At 41.6% G+C, this 17,951-nt stretch overlaps 1 protein-coding gene across 3 annotated transcripts in view; it reads right to left on the bottom strand.

The window, feature by feature from the left end:
• Positions 1-17,951, bottom strand: part of LOC138973923 (multiple epidermal growth factor-like domains protein 10) — a 68,094-nt gene that overhangs the window by 32,238 nt on the left and 17,905 nt on the right. For all 3 annotated transcript variants that reach the window (XM_070346631.1, XM_070346629.1, XM_070346630.1), the window contains exons 6-8: positions 14,158-14,238; positions 11,391-11,471; positions 9,533-9,649 (exon numbers count right to left, since the gene is read on the bottom strand). In XM_070346631.1, the coding sequence (XP_070202732.1) occupies positions 9,533-9,649; positions 11,391-11,471; positions 14,158-14,238 (279 nt within the window). The remainder of the gene's footprint in view (positions 1-9,532; positions 9,650-11,390; positions 11,472-14,157; positions 14,239-17,951) is intronic.

Genomic DNA, 17,951 nt, shown 5'->3' on the forward strand with positions numbered 1-17,951 from the left:
CATATCCGGCTTTTTGTAAAAGTTGAGGCGGCACTGTCACACCCTCATTTTTCAATCAAATTGATTGAAATTTTGGCCAAGCAATTTTCGACAAAGGCCGGACTTCGGTATTGCATTTCAGCTTGGTGGCTTAACAATTAATTAATGACTTTGGTCATTAAAAATCTGAAAATTGTAAAAAAAAAACCAATTTTTAACAAGAAGGGCAAAGCCCATACGACTCACATGCTTTACACATTTTTCCTGCCAAAATACATGTGACCTTGACCCAAGGTCAAGGTCATCCAAGGTCATGCAACACAAAGCTGTTAATTCAAGACATAGGAAGTACAATGGTGCTTATTGGCTCTTTCTACCATGAGATATGGTCACTTTTAGTGGTTCACTACCTTATTTTGGTCACATTTCATAAGGGTCAAAGTGACCTTGACCTTGATCATATGTGACCAAATGTGTCTCATGATGAAAGCATAACATGTGCCCCACATAATTTTTAAGTTTGAAACAGTTATCTTCCATAGTTCAGGGTCAAGGTCACTTCAAAATATGTATACAATCCAACTTTGAAGAGCTCCTGTGACCTTGACCTTGAAGCAAGGTAAACCAAACTGGTATCAAAAGATGGGGCTTACTTTTCCCTATATATCATATATAGGTGAGGTATTCAATCTCAAAAACTTCAGAGAAAATGGGAAAAATGTGAAAAATAGCTGTTTTTTAGGCAACATTTATGGCCCCTGCGACCTTGACCTTGAAGCAAGGTCAAGATGCTATGTATGTTTTTTGGGGCCTTGTCATCATACACCATCTTGCCAAATTTGGTACTGATAGACTGAATAGTGTCCAAGAAATATCCAACGTTAAAGTTTTCCGGACGTCCGGACGGACGTCCGGACGTCCGGACGTCCGGACGGACGGACGGACGGACGACTCGGGTGAGTACATAGACTCACTTTTGCTTCGCATGTGAGTCAAAAACGATCCAAATTTACGTTAATCTTATTCTTCATCATTTTCTGATTCCAAAAACATATAAATATGTTATATTTGGATTAAAAACAAGCTCTGAAAATTAAAAAAAATTAAATTATGATCAAAATTAAATTTTCGAAATTATTATTATTATTATTATTATGAACATTTGTGCGCCTAATCTAAATATAGCCCTAGGCGCTTACAAAATATAAAATACATAGTGAACATTATACGAAACACAAATCGACAAGGACTCATACACTCGCAGACAGGCGCACAGCGAGAACGCGACGCACTCACTCATACCAACTACAGGCACATGCATTCTAGACGGAAAAACAGTCGTAAATAAATAAATAAAGTATTGGATACATAAAGTTAGTTGAGAGAATTGAGCTGGAAAGGGAAGAAGAAGAAGAAGGAAAGAGACAAATCAAGGACCAGCAGGAGAGGGTGATGTGTGGTCATTAACGGACTAGTGAGGGAAGAGGTGTGTTTTGAGTGAGGTTTTGAATGATTGCATAGATGTGGAGTGCCTGAGTGAATGCGGGAGTTGGTTCCAGATGGATGGGGCCTGGTAGGAGAAGGTGCGCTGGCCATATGTTTTGGTGCGTGCTGATGGTATCCTAAAAAGGCGGGTGTCTGCGGAGGATCTTAGGGAGCGAGAGGGGGAGTAGACATCAAGAAGGTCAGAAAGATAGCTAGGGGACGATAGATCAAAGTTTCTGAAGCAGAGTGTGGAGATCTTGAACTGAATCCTCTGTTGAACAGGCAGCCAGTGTAGGGTTTGAAGAAGAGGGGTGATGTGGTCATGCTTGGAAGAACGAAAGATGAGGCGGGCGGCATGATTCTGAACACGCTGAAGCTTTTCGATGATGTAGTTGGGAGAGCCAGATAGAATGGAATTGCAATAATCGAGTCGGGATAGGACAAAGGCGCAGAGCAGAGTTTTAGTGGCATCCTCGGTGAGGAGATGACGGATGGAGGAGATGCGGCGGATTTCAAAGAAGCAAGTGCGACAGACATTGGCAACATGCTGATGGAAGGACAGGGACTGGTCAAGAGTGACACCTAGGTTGCGGACAGCAGGAGAAAGAGCAATAGAAGAACCATTGAGATCGACAGACGAGGGAAGAGAAGGATGATTGAGATGTTTTTTAGGAGAGACAAGAATCATTTCGGTTTTCTCCTCGTTAAGCTTCAGCTTATTTAGGTCCATCCACGCCTTGAGGTCGGTGATACAAGACTGGGTGGAGGCAATGAGGCGAGGGAGGTCAGAGATAGGTCCAGAGAGATAGAGTTGGTTGTCGTCGGAGAAGCTGTGGTGAGAGAGAAAGTGGTGAGCGGCAATTGAAGGGATGGGTTGGGTGTAAAGGACGAACAAAATAGGCCCCAGGACGGAGCCCTGGGGCACACCGTACTGTAGAGGAGAAGCAGAAGAAGATAGGCCGTTCACAGAGACAGACTGGTAGCGATCGGTGAGATAGGACTGAAACCAAGAAAGGACAGACTGAGAAATGCCAAAAGAGTTTTGAAGGCGGGACAAGAGCACGGCATGATCAATAGTGTCAAATGCCGCGCTCAGGTCCAGCAGAGAGAGAAGGCAGACGTCGTTGTTGTCGAGTGCAGTCAGTATGTCGTTGCTAATTTTCAGTAGAGCGGTTTCCGTCGAGTGTCCAGAGCGATAGGCAGATTGATTGCAGTAGAGAAGGTGGTTGGCTTCAAGATGGTCCAAAAGCTGGGAGAGTACGATTTTTTCTGTTATTTTGGAGAGAAATGAGAGATTAGACACTGGTCTGTAGTTCTTCAGATTTTCAGGATCCAAGGAAGGTTTCTTGAGAAGAGGTCGGAGGATAGCGGATTTGAAAATGGCAGGAAAGGACCCAGATGAGAGAGAGGCGTTGATGACGGAGGTGAAATGCGGGAGGAGAGTATCTAGACAGTGAGTGAGGATAGAGGCGGGAAGGGGGTCAAGTTCGCATGTTTTGATGCCGGCGTGCATGATAGTTTTTCTGACTGTGCTTTCGGTAACAGGCTGAAATGAGGAGAAGGCAGGGCCAGAATAGGAGGGGTCAGGGATGGGGGACTGGGAAATCGATTTAAAAACACTTTCATCTTATTCCTTGTCGGTTTCTGATTCCAAAAACATATAGATATGATATGTTTGGATTAAAAACACGCTCAGAAAGTTAAAACGAAGAGAGGTATAGAAAAGCGTGCTATCCTTCTCAGCGCAACTACTACCCCGCTCTTTTTGTCAATTTCACTGCCTTTGCCATGAGCGGTGGACTGACGATGCTACGAGTATACGGTCTTGCTGAAAAATTGCATTGCGTTCATTTTGATTCTGTGAGTTCGACAGCTTGACTAAATGTTGTATTTTCGCCTTACGCGACTTGTTTTTTTCTAAGCTTGTTAATAATTCAAAGGTAATATTAACAGCTATTGTGTTTTCAGCGTAGCAATAGGGCCCGATATTTAGACGAGACAAGTATAATGCCGACGAGTCGAAGACGAGTCGCATTATACTTGTTCGAGTCTAAATATCGGACCCTATTGCTACGATGAAAACACAATAGCGATTATATAGCTATTCTGACATTAAATTCTGTGTTAAAATCATGTTTTTGTCAGCAACAAGTACCAGAATGGTCCATGTCGTTGATTGCAGACGACGGTTCCCTTTCCGCATGAAGCCACGGAAATAACCGAACATTGAAAAACCCACGGACATGTATTACGGAGAAAACTCGAGATAACCGGATGTTTAGCATTACGTCAATATGCTAGGAATCATATGACGTCATGACGTATCATGCTTGCCTACGTATATTGTATGTTCGAAAGTCTGACTTCTGTTGGGAATTCGCGTGGTGAAGACTGCGGTAAATCTGTAGATGATAAGAGAACAAGGATTGTCTCAGAAGAAACGACTAAATGTTTCAGACCGGTAACTTCATTTCAACATTGCACTATACAATGGACGTTCTATGTGACAGGAGAGTTTGCTGATTTTGTGTTAAACATTGGAGAGATCGTCTGCTAGAATCAGAGATAGGTCGCTTCAGATTGCAGCTTCTGTAAATTTGCAAGGTTTGTTGCCTGTTAAAGAACTGGATTTTACACGTAATGTATGTCATGTACAGTAAGCAACAACAAAAACACACACACAGCAAATGGCATCGTCTGTCGACTAGTCACAGAAACAAACCTGGCGAGGTGTGCGTGTACTTTATACACGTGGAAGAAACCGGAACCATGCGTCTTTGTTATTGACAATATGCTTTTGGATATTGAGTAAAATGGCCGACTTCCGTAGCATTATGCTTTGATGATCGGAAGAGACCATCCAATCACAGCCCCCGAATTCCCCCACGTGTTCATCAGAATAGCTATATATCTATATGTTTTTGGAATCAGGAAATAGACGGGCGCTGTGGCGGGGTGGTAAGACGTCGGCCTCTTAATCGGAAGGTCGAGGGTTCGAATCCCGGCCGCGGCCGCCTGGTGGGTTAAGTGTGGACATTTTTTCCGATCTCCCAGGTCAACTTATGTGCAGACCTGCTAGTGGGTTATCCCCCTTCGTGTGTACACGCAAGCACAAGACCAAGTGCGCACGGAAAAGATCCTGTAATCCATGTCAGAGTTCGGTGGGTTATACAAACACGAAAATATCCAGCATGCTTCCTCCGAAAGCGGCGTATGGCTGCCTAAATGGCGGGGTAAAAACAGTCGTGTAATAGGAAAAATGAAGAAATCAGGTTACAAACCCGCCTTAGAGAACTGGAAAGATTATTGATTAATAAGATTAAAAATAATGGGTTGCAAACAGAATTATTAAAATTGAAAGTTAGAATTATTAGAACTAGAAAAAGCAAGGGGTGCACAGGTTAGAGCTAGGGTGAAGTGGATAGAAGAGGGGAAAAAAACAACACAATTTTTTTTTGTAACTTAGAAAAAAGACAAAAGAAGAAAAACATTATGTCACGCCTCAGCACTTTAGCGGGTGAAACAATAACCGACCAGAAATTGATTTTACAAGAACAAAAAGAATACTATACACTTTTGTATAGTCTGAAAACTGATTCTGAAAATACGGTAAAAGATAGTTTGGATTTTTTGTCGCAAGAATGTGTTCCACGCCTTCGTGAAGAACAGTCACGTTTATGTGAGGGGTTAGTAACTCCCGCAGAAGCAGCCGACGCTCTGTGTAGCATGAAAAATGGCTCGGCCCCCGGGGTTGATGGAATTTCTATTGATTTCATGAAAGTATTTTGGAGCAAGATAAGCATATTGCTTGTTGATTCATTTAATGAATCATTTGAAAGGGAAGAGTTATCATATACGCAAAATCAAGGGGTGATAATACTACTGCATACAGGAAAAGATTTGGATAGAGAACGATTAAGTAATTGGAGACCAATTACTTTAACTAATACTGATTATAAGATTCTAGCTAAAGTTTTGGCAAGAAGAATGGGTTTAGTAATGAATGAACTAATCAGTGTAGATCAGGTTGGTTACCTAAAAGACAGAAATATATCAACAGTGATTAGAACGATTGATGATGCGGTTAATTACTTTAATGTTAGTGGAAAGGCGGGTTATCTGCTTGCCCTGGATTTAAAAAAAGCTTTCGACAGTATATTAAAGTCGCTACTTCTTAATGTTTTTGACAGATTTGGATTTGGATCTAGTTTTAAAAAGTGGGTGGAGATTTTGATAAAAAGTACTACAAGCTGTATAAATCATGGAGGTTGGTTATCGGAGAGTTTTAACGTATTTAGTGGAATTCGACAAGGTTGCCCGTTTTCGCCGTTGGCTTTCGTCTTGGCGGTAGAATTGTTGGCGATTAAGATAAGAAACAGCCCTATAGTTGGAATAATTACACCGAACATGATTAATCAGGATGGTACGGTCATAAAAATAAAACAAATGGCAGATGATACAACCCTGTTTTTAAAAAACCGAGATGATGCTAACATGGCAATGAACATATTGAACCAATTCAGCAAAGTCTCAGGGCTACAATTAAACTTAGATAAAACGAAAGCGTTGAGAATGGGGAGAGAACCAACGGAACCTAATCTGCCTTTCCACGTTGTTAAGGAGATTACAATTTTAGGGATTGAATTTAGTAGTTGTAAAATGGCAAAAGACATCGAGGAAAACTGGAAATTCAAAATGGAGAGTCTTGATGCCATGATTAAACAGTGGAGTAAAAGAGATCTCAGTATACAGGGAAAAATAACAGTTATTAAAACGTTTATGACTTCCCCATTTGTGTATATTATGCAGTCTGTTGGTCTTCCAAAGCAAGTTCTCACACAGCTAAACACGAAACTATACAAATTTGTATGGCAAAAACCATATAGTAATAAAAAAGCTTTTGAAAAGATAAAAAGGAAAATTATGGAGTCTGAATATGAGCATGGTGGATTGAAAATGATCAATATGTTTGATATACAGAAAGTGTTTTATTTAAATTGGATTGGACGGTTGCATGAAGCAGGTCGAGAAAATTGGAGTGCAATCCCAAAATGGCACATTCAACAATTAACAGATTTTGATCATTTGGCAAAAATTAATTGCACACAAAAGGAATTACAAGGAATTGAAAAAGTTCAAAATGATTTTTGGAAAGAGGTATTTTTGACATATCTTGATAATAAGAATAAAGTAGGCTTAGAGGAAGTTGACAGAAATGATGTTGGTAATCAACTGTTATTTAATAATAGCCTGATTCAGTTTAAAGGTAAAGTGTTGGATTTTGTAAAATGGCGCCAGAAAGGTTTTAATGTTATAAATGGTTTGTTGAATGTTGAAAGAAATCTGTTTCTTTCATGTGAAGATGTACAGATCACTGTGCAGCAAAACCCTGCAATAACCTTTTTTGAATACAACGCTGTGATGAATGCAATTCCAAAACAATGGAAAGATTGGATTGTAGACAACCCAGCACATACAGTTAATGTAGATATGATTGATGATGAATTCAATGTGTTTAAAAGCAAACCCAAGTTAATTAAGTTATATTTAAAGAAAAAACGGAATTATAGCATTGAAAAATCTCATGCAATCGATTTTTGGAAAAGAAAACTAGATTTTGTTTTTGTCGAACAGACGTGGTTGTTGCCACGACAGGTGACAAAAGAAGTGCGCCTGCGTGTGTTGCAATGGAAAATTTGTCACAATTTATATCCCACCAATATTTTATTACATAAAATGAAAGTAAGTCAAACAAAAAACTGTAACGAGTGCCCACATATTTTGGATGTCATGGAACACTTTTTCTATGAGTGTCCCCGAATTAGAAGGTTTTGGACTTATATTGAAAACAATTTGAACAGTCTGACAGGTCGGGCTTTCTTATTATCTATTACAGATGTATTATTCGGAATCGAAAAATGTCAGGAATCAGCGTTAATTAACCATGTTTTATTGATAGCAAAAATGTGCATTAGCAAAGTTAAGAAAACCAAATCGCATATTCCATTGGAAATTGTATTTCAACAAGAACTTGCGCTACCAAAGGTTTATCCCCATTGTCCTAAGTTAGATTGTTGTTGAATTAAAAAGTAATTTAATGGAAATGTAACCTGTAATGTAAAAGAAAACAAAATTAAAATTTCATTAAAAAAAAAAAGACCAATGAAGAAGGAAATGTTCACCGCCCCAAAAAAAAGAAGAAGAAAGAAGAAAGAAAAAGAAAGAAAAAAAAAGACAAAAGAGGCAAAAAAGATGGGTTGAAGCAGCCTTGCATGCAACTGAGGTCAAAAAAACCAAAAAAAAAATCAACTGAGGCCATAATATAACAGTCTTTAGTCATAATTTGTGTAGCAGTTGACAAGTTATCCATTTTAAAATGTTCGTACGCAACGGATTCATTGAATCTTTTCAAGTTCAAAATAAGCTGATGTGACCCATCTGGCTTTTCAACAAGAAAATAGGTGAAACCACCTCATCTTCTTCTGGTTTTGATGGCTCAATGACATGCATACTCAATAGATGTTCTACTTCTGCATCCATTATCTGAAATAAGTGACCAGGAACTTGATTGTTGGCCTCATGCTGAGTTTCCACCTTCTCAATGTCTTCACTCAAAGGAATTTCTGTTCCCTGTACCATATCAAGAATAAAGGAATGAGATGTTAATTTCTTCCAATTGTTTCAGTTTACCTGCTTCAAATTCAAATGTGGCATTCTTTATTTCACATACCTCTTTGTTGTCTACTCTGCTTGCCTGCTTGTCGTTGTGCCGGAGAAGAATGGTCTCCCTTGACATCTCCCTCTCCCCCTGAACTGAGCTCCTCTCTTCCAGTTCCACCTTCCTCTTCCTCTCCATTCGGAGTTTTTTGGTGCATATTGACGGGATGGGAAATATTGTTGCCCTTTACTTGATTGAGTAAAGGCAAGTCCAAGTTTGGTTGTACAGTCACTATGAGCACACGCTGACTTGAGATCATCCCCAAATAGCCACTGAGTGACTGGTATGTTTGAAGATGCCAGTTTTCTGTATTTTCTGTTCACATTTTGTCCAGACAATATTTTTGCTCTTCTGTCCAGTGACATGTCATACGCTGTTTTCAGTATCAGCCCACTTGCCTCAGCAATTGTTTGGATCAGATTTTTCTGTTCCTCACTGGCAACCCCCATTTTTAGGGACACATCCCAGGCCACAACAAGAGCATTGTTGGCCGTGTATTGTAACTTCTGTTGACGTTGTGATTTTAAGTCATACGTTTTAGCACTGTGTTCCATCAAACCCCAGATTTCGGGGTTCACTTTTGGGACGCCTGTCTCAATGTTCTTTGGGCGTTTAAACTCTCTTTCTTTTTGCTTCATCTTTTCTTCTGCAACTTCATCACCAAGAGTCTCAGAAATGTCAAAATCTTGCTCCAGTGCATTCATAATTTCACTCTCATTGGGGTCGTTCAGTTCAGCCTCGGGTCGAGATTCTGATGCTTGAGTTTTACACATTTCTTCAAGAAGGTGATCGAAATCATCCCCAGTCTCCACAGGTTGTTCGTCATCACTGACTTCACGTTTTCTCTTTTTCGATTGTTTCGTTTTGGGCGAATCGCCATCTTTGTCTACCACCATATTTAGAAACTTCAACATTTTCTCATTTTGACTCTTCATCTTTTCCCAATCCGAGATTGGTAGAGTGACTGTTTGTGGTTTTTCCTTTCCACCCGTGTCGGGTGCGTGGATGTTCTCCAAGTCATTCAATTCTGAGTCCGAATCGAGTTCCAACTCTACTTGTTTCTCTGTCATCGCGACTCGCGTTTTTTTTTAACTCGGCACGATACAGGATAAAGCACTTACTTTGTCTAGCAGAAACAATTAATTTCACACACAAAACACAACAGGTTACGGCGATTTCCGGATGAAAATGAAGTTTTCTACGCCGAAAATTCCCACATGCTGCCCATGGCCGCCATAACACATACGGGTATGGCTAGCCTAGCGCATGCGCACTCTCACATAAACCGTAGTTTCGGTAAACTGCATGAAATGGAACTTTTGTTTTTGAGGAGGGGGGGGGGTGTCTTACCGCATGTGGAACCGTTGGCCCGGGTGATTCCGCTGATACAGGTACATTTGTTGCTCACACAATTGGCCCCGCCCACACACACAGTGTCCTCGCCACAATTCGACCCTTGGGTCAATTCTGAAACAACACATCAAGTCTTAATGAAATACGACACCGTTACATGCACAGCATGGCAGTGACCTGACGAGTAGTTTTTATTTGCTAATATGACGAAGCCACAAATATAATTTTCATCTTCTATGTTTTATATCTATAGACTTAATGGGACTAAATACAATTACGACCATGTATGAACAGGTCCTTTTGAATGGTGATGCACGTGCACACGACCCATCACGTGTCACACTCAGCTGCTGTGATATAAATACCCCGACCACCAACTAGCGGGCATCCAGATCCAGATACACTTTATTCTCCACATTCTTAGTTATTTTCTAGGGAGACATACATAATAAGTGACAGGCACATTTCTTGTTGCAGAACTGACCTATATAAACAATACGTTTTCCTCTTCAGTATCTTAATCGAATAAACTTCCTGACAGTATACAACACATTGTTTTGAGTGTTGTTATAAGGTTTTTGCTCAAAAATGACCCTGTAATTCCCACTGTTTTATGTGTACGATCGAACAGCTGAAATCATTCACAGCAAGTCAACATTAGATATTTGTGATTTAAATGGAGATGTATTTAAAAATATATCTTCTTCTTCTTCTTCTTCTTCTTCTTCTTCTTCTTCTTCTTCTTCTTCTTCTTCTTCTTCTTATTCTTCTATGGGCTTAGACTCCCACGTTCACTCATGTTTTTAGCACGAGTGGATTTTTACGTGTATGACCGTTTTTACCCCGCCATTCAGGCAGCATACGCCGATTTCGAGGGAGGCATGCTGGGTATTTTCGTGCTTCTATAACCCACCGAACTCTGACATGGATTACAGGATCTTTTCCGTGCGCACTTGGTCTTGTGCTTGCGTGTACACACGAAGGGGGTTAAGTTACTAGCAGGTCTGCACATAAGTTGACCTGGGAGATGGGAAAAATCTCCACTCGTAACCCACCAGGCGGCAGCGACCGGGATTCGAACTCACGACCTCCCGATAAGGAGGCCGACGTCTTCCACCACGCCACTGCGCCCGTCAAAATCTGACACAGGATGCTTCGTGCAAATGCAGTTTTTGTTGAACATTCTAAACTCTTTCTATTCGGCTGTCCATTGTAATTTGTTTGTGAATTATATTGGGTAGCAACCCCAAGTCTTTAGTTGAAAACTCAGCATTTCCGGCTCATTGTGATATCCATTTCCATGACATGTCTGTTATCATTTGATAAAGTACCCCAACAAGGAAATGACGTACGTATATAGTTGACGTAACTTGAGTAAAGAAAATTCACTTTATTCTTCAGAACTTTGACAATGACATTTTCAAAAGTGAGCAGGTCACATTGCACACTCAGAGGGTGGGTGTTGCCGTGCCGTTATATAAAGTACCCACCGACAAAACTCGCTTTGAGATATTGTTTAGATAAAGAGTGTATTATTTCACATCATTTGAAGCGTCATTGTTTAGAATAAATCACACTGATATTGCGAATTCAATTTTTTACTTTATCTTGCATATTTTTAGCATGATAAACAAATAGGTTCCTTGTCTGAACATTATAACATTTAGCGGGTCTTGTCGCGATATAACCTTCGTGGTTGAAAACGACGTTAAACACCAACTAAAGAAAGAAAGAAAGATAAGTCAAAAAGCCAACAAGTGCATTGAAATGGTAAAACAAGTGTATACAACAGTTTGGTATGACACCATTTGTGCGCCCAATTAAAATGAGACAGAACTTATGATGATATACTCACTGCACTTATTGTTGACATCGCACACGGTACCTGTGTTGCAAAGGGATGGGGTGTCTCCACAGTCCATGTTAAGAAACAGTTCTGAACACAGAAGGCATCGTTCATCTGTCAGTGTGTGTGTGTGTGTGTGTGTGTGTGTGTGTGTGTGTGTGTGTGTGTGTGTGTGTGTGTGTGTGTGAGCTCATGCATACACATGTGGATTATTGTCACTATGTGCTTGAAAGAGAGAAAGAGATTGAGAGAGAGAGAGAGAGAGAGAGAGAGAGAGAGAGAGAGAGAGAGAGAGAGAGAGAGAGAGAGAGAGAGAGAGAGAGAGAGAGAGAGAGAGAGAGGGGGGGGTGGAGAACGAGATACAGAGAGATTTAGTGACAAGTCTTTGGTTATGCTTGAATTACAGGGTTATATAATGCACAGAAAGAGATAGGTGAGAGAGGGAGCGCAATATGGAGGAGAGGGGATGGGAGAGATACATACATCTAAACTGAGGCAGAGAAAGAGAGGCACCCATAGGTGAGAGGGAAACTACGTATACAGACAGAGCTGTGTGGCAGTCAAGACAGAGCTAAATGGTGCGAGGCACTGATCGAAGACTGAGTTATATGGTGTGTGGCGGTGAAGACAGAGCTGTAATGTGTATGAAAGCAAAGACAGAGATATATGTTGTGTGGCAGTCAAGACAGAGCTAGATAAAGCATGACAATAAAAATACAACTGGATGATGTGAGCCAGTAACGATAGAACTAGATGGTGTGAGAAAGTGAAGGCATAGCTATAGATGGTGTGTGGCAGTCAAGACCGAGATAGATGGTATGAGGCAGTGAAGACAGAGCTAGACGATGTGAAAAAGTGAAGGCATAGCTATAGATGGTGTGTGGCAGTCAAGACCGAGATAGATGGTATGAGGCAGTGAAGACAGAGCTAGACGATGTGAAAAAGTGAAGGCATAGCTATAGATGGTGTGTGGCAGTCAAGACCGAGCTAGATGGTGTGAGGCAGTGAAGACAGAGCTAGATAATGTGTGAAAGTGAAGACGTAGCTAGACGGTGTTTGGCAGTGAATACAGAGCTATATGGTGTGAAAGAGTGAAGACAGCGCTAGATGGTGTGTGACGATAAAGACAGAGCTAGATGGTGTGTGGCAATGCCGACAGAGCTAGGTGGTGTGTGGCAGTGAAGACAGAGCTAGATGGTGTGTGACGATAAAGACATAGCTACATGGTGTGTGACGATAAAGACATAGCTGGATGGTGTGTGACGTGAAGACAGAGCTGGATGGTGTGTGGCAGTGAAGACAGAGCTAGATGGTGTGTGACGATAAAGACATAGCTGGATGGTGTGTGACGTGAAGACAGAGCTGGATGGTGTGTGACGATGAAGACGGCGCTAGATGTTGCATGGCATGGAAGAAAAAGCTAGATGACGTGTGACAGTGTCAAAAGCGCTAGATGGTGTGTGACAGTGAAGACAGAGCTAGATGGTGTTTCGCACTGAAGACAGAGCTAGATGGTGTGTGGCATTGAAGACAGAGCTAGATGGTGTGTAACAATGAAGACATAGCTAGATGGTGTGTGACACTGAAGACAGAGCTAGATGGTGTGTGGCACTGAAGACAGAGCTAGATGGTGTGTGACACTGAAGACAGAGCTATAGATGGTGTGTGGCACTGAAGACAGAGCTAGATGGTGTGTGACACTGAAGACAGAGCTATAGATGGTGTGTGGCACTGAAGACAGAGCTAGATGATGTGTGGCACTGAAGACAGAGCTAGATGGTGTGTGACACTGAAGACAGAGCTATAGATGGTGTGTGGCACTGAAGACAGAGCTAGATGGTGTGTGACACTGAAGACAGAGCTATAGATGGTGTGTGGCACTGAAGACAGAGCTAGATGGTGTGTGGCATTGAAGACAGAGCTAGATGGTGTGTGGCACTGAAGACAGAGCTAGATGGTGTGTGGCACTGAAGACAGAGCTAGATGGTGTGTGGCATTGAAGACAGAGCTAGATGGTGTGTGGCACTGAAGACAGAGCTATAGATGGTGCGTGACACTGAAGACAGAGCTAGATGGTGTGTGACACTGAAGACAGAGCTAGATGGTGTGTGGCACTGAAGACAGAGCTAGATGGTGTGTGGCACTGAAGACAGAGCTAGATGGTGTGTGGCAGTCAAGACCGAGCTAGATGGTGTGTGACACTGAAGACAGAGCTAGATGGTGTGTGGCACTGAAGACAGAGCTAGATGGTGTGTGGCACTGAAGACAGAGCTAGATGGTGTGTGGCACTGAAGACAGAGCTAGATGGTGTGTGACACTGAATACAGAGCTATAGATGGTGTGTGACACTGAAGACAGAGCTAGATGGTGTGTGGCACTGAATACAGAGCTATAGATGGTGTGTGGCACTGAAGACAGAGCTATAGATGGTGTGTGGCACTGAAGATAGAGCTAGATGGTGTGTGGCACTGAATACAGAGCTAGATGGTGTGTGGCACTAAAGACAGAGCTAGATGGTGTGTGGCACTGAAGACAGAGCTAGATGGTGTGTGGCACTGAAGACAGAGCTAGATAGTGTGTGACCCTGAAGACAGAGCTAGATGGTGTGTGGCACTGAAGACAGAGCTAGGTGGTGTTTCGCACTGAAGACAGAGCTAGATGGTGTGTGGCACGGAAGACAGAGCTAGATGGTGTGTGGCACTGAAGACAGAGCTAGATGGTGTGTCGCACTGAAGACAGCTAGATGGTGTGTGGCACTGAAGACAACACCACCTACTACAGATATCGTTGTCACAGGCTAGGCCCGTACTGCAACGGCCGCGGTCCTCTCCCTGACAGGATTGGCCCACAATCAGCTCTGAAACACAATAAACAACATCACATCAACCATGACTTTCTTCCCGTATCCCTGTTATTTGGTGGAAGTAAACCGGTTGAACTTCGAAAACAATCCACATCACAAACTAGCTTCACTAACAGTTTACAAGAAAAACGAATGCTTATGCGATTCCACTTCGTCATGTCCGATTACAGTGGACCCCCTCTCACTCCTTTTAAAGACCCACCCTCTTTAGTAAGACTCCCCAGGGGCCCGGGCAGGGACCTGTTTTTCCACTGCTTATGATGCCAAATTCACCGATACAAACGTCATTATAGAAACACAAATTGCGCTCGCTAATTACCCTCGATGAATCTTTAGAACTAACACGTCACGCCACACTTTCAGAGTGACGTTTCTTTGCTTTGACGTAATAGATTGCACGAGGCTTTAGAAGAGATCGAGGGTCCAAAACAAGCGTCTTCAATTTAGCTGCCTCGAATGCAGGACATTTTCAGTAAAATACACGTAAGTACAGTATGTAGGATAAACAGAATACTACATGGCTTGCTGTGTCGTACCAGATTTACACTCGTTGCTTTTTCAAATAGTGAACAGCTCGCTTTCGCTCGCAGTTCAATATTTAAAAAAAAAATCGTGTAAATCTGGTACGACACAGCAAGCCATGTAGTATTCTCTATATGTGTCCACCCGGTACCCCCCAAAACTGACAAAACTCTTATAAACAAGAAGGGCAAAGCCCACACGACTCACATGCTGAACAGACCTTGATCTTTCTTTCAGAAATGACAAATATCAGTTTAACTCAAACTGACCTGGAACTTGAAGATATGTAACCTAATGTGAGTTAGTATGAAAATATAATGTATTTCCCTCACACATATGTAGTTTTGGAAGGGTTATTTTCAATAGTTCAAGGTCAAGGTCACTTCAAAATATATACATTTCAACTTTGAAGGACCCTTGCGACCTTGACCTTGAAGCAAGGTCAACCAAACTAGTGTCCAAAGATAGGGCTTACTTTGCCCTGTATAGCATACACAGCTAAGGTTGCCATTCTCAATAACTTCAGAAACAAGAAGGGCAAAGCCCATACGACTCACATGCTTTACACATTTTTCCTACCAAAATACATGTGACCTTGACCCAAGGTCAAGGTCATCCAAGGTCATACAACACAAAGCTGTTAATTCAAGACATAGGAAGTACAATGGTGCTTATTGGCTCTTTCTACCATGAGATATGGTCACTTTTAGTGGTTCACTACCTTATTTTGGTCACATTTCATAAGGGTCAAAGTGACCTTGACCTTGATCATATGTGACCAAATGTGTCTCATGATGAAAGCATAACATGTGCCCCACATAATTTTTAAGTTTGAAACAGTTATCTTCCATAGTTCAGGGTCAAGGTCACTTCAAAATATGTATACAATCCCACTTTGAAGAGCTCCTGTGACCTTGACCTTGAAGCAAGGTAAACCAAACTGGTATCAAAAGATGGGGCTTACTTTGCCCTATATATCATATATAGGTGAGGTATTGAATCTCAAAAACTTCAGAGAAAATGGGAAAAATGTGAAAAATAGCTGTTTTTTAGGCAACATTTATGGCCCCTGCGACCTTGACCTTGAAGCAAGGTCAAGATGCTATGTATGTTTTTTGGGGCCTTGTCATCATACACCATCTTGCCAAATTTGGTACTGATAGACTGAATAGTGTCCAAGAAATATCCAACGTTAAAGTTTTCCGGACGGACGGACGTCCGGACGTCCGGACGGACGGACGGACGGACGGACGGACGGACGGACGACTCGGGTGAGTACATAGACTCACTTTTGCTTCGCATGTGAGTCAAAAAACTGTGAAAATGTGAAAAACAATCGTTTTTAAGACAACAATTATGGCCCCTGTGACCTTGACCTTGAAGTGAGGTCAAGTTGCCAAACATGTTTCTGAAGATCTTGTAACCATACACCATCAGGCCACAATTGGTGTTGCTAGACTTAATAGTGTCCAAGAAATATACAATGTTAAAGGTTTCACAGACGGACGGGGGGGACGGACGCCCGGAAGGACAGGCGGACGATGTCGGTGAGTATATAGACTCACTTTTGTAAGTATAATGTATTTCCCTCACACATATGTAGATTTGGAAGAGTTACCTTTCATAGTTCAAGGTCAAGGTCACTTCAAACTATGTATACAATCCAACTTTAAAGGACCCTTGCGACCTTGACCTTGAAGCAAGGTCAACCAAACTGGTGTCCAAAGATAGGGCTTACATTGCCCTGTATAGCATACATAGCTAAGGTTGCCATTCTCGATAACTTCAGAAAAAAATGCGAAAATGTGAAAAATGGTCGTTTTTAAGACAACAATTACGGCCCCTGTGACCTTGAACTTGAAGTGAGGTCAAGTTGCTGCACATGTTTTTTTGAGATCTTGTAACCATACACCATCAGGCCACATCAGGTGTTGATAGACTTAATAGTGTCCAAGAAATATCCAACGTTAAAGTTTTCCGGGCGGACGGACGGCGGGACGGACGGACGGACGACTCGGGTGAGTACATAGACTCATTTTTGCTTCGCATGTGAGTCAAAAAATGAATAAGAAAACACAGTTTTTTGTCTGTCTGCAGTTGTGGACATATAGCTTAGAGAAACATGTGATCAAAATGTGTAATGGATTTCACGTGCGATTTTTTTTCTTGGGTTGAGGAGAGGGGGTGGGGGGGGGGGGGGGGGGGGCGTATACCCCTTGATCAGTCTCGGGCGCTCTGCGACCTCGATTTACACTCTTGAATTCTAAAAACACCCCCCTTACAAACTAACTGATCTACCCTGGTGTATATATATATTATATATAAAATAAGATATAATATAATATATATTATATTATAATAATATATATAATAATATATTATAATAATATAATAATATAATAATATTATATTATTACGATGTCTGGTCTAATATTAATAATAATGTCTGGTCTAGGTACAAATACAATGGTCCTCCTCAGGACTAGATTACCTTGCGATACGTCCCCCACAAAGGGACTTTGCTCTGTAAATCTCGGTCCCCCTTGAGGAGGGTCTGATGCTCCCAATAGGCTGTCTGTGAAGGGATACTTAATTCTCTCTCTATCTCTGCTAAGAGATTTTAACAAATCTCGGAAGAAAGTCTCTGCTGACTTTCAATTGTTTCTTTCACAATTTCTGATGTTTTATAATGTGGTCACCGTGAAAGTTGCATCGCCTTTAAAGCGATCCAATTGAATAAAGCAGAAAACTTCTTCTTTACCAAGTCCTGTGTTGAACAGCAGGGAAAAGTTGACCGCTTTTCCTGTTTAACCTTTTCAAAATTAGATCTAACTTGTTCGCGTATCCATTTCTGGATCTGCAGGCTGGTACAGAGTTACCTCCCTTTAGGCTTTTTCAAATGTCCCTTGTTTTAACCTAATTTCTTGGTTAAAACTTGTCTAAATTTCTAAATTCTTTCTTAATAAATATCAATTCTACACTTTGGCCTTAAATCAAAGTGTTTCCCTTCACAGATATCCTCTTGGGGTTGTCAGATGAGGGTAGTCTCCCATGCCAACAGAAGCTACCATTCAGAGAATGGTTTGCTTCTTAGTTGGATACCATGGGTTGACAACTCTCGCCATCAGTACCACCTGACCACTGATGGGACACAATAGTGTCGAAACACGTGTCTGGTCTAGGTA

The sequence above is a fragment of the Littorina saxatilis genome, linkage group LG8 (assembly GCF_037325665.1).
Source record: "Littorina saxatilis isolate snail1 linkage group LG8, US_GU_Lsax_2.0, whole genome shotgun sequence".
In the NCBI taxonomy this organism is placed as follows: Eukaryota; Metazoa; Mollusca; class Gastropoda; order Littorinimorpha; family Littorinidae; genus Littorina; species Littorina saxatilis.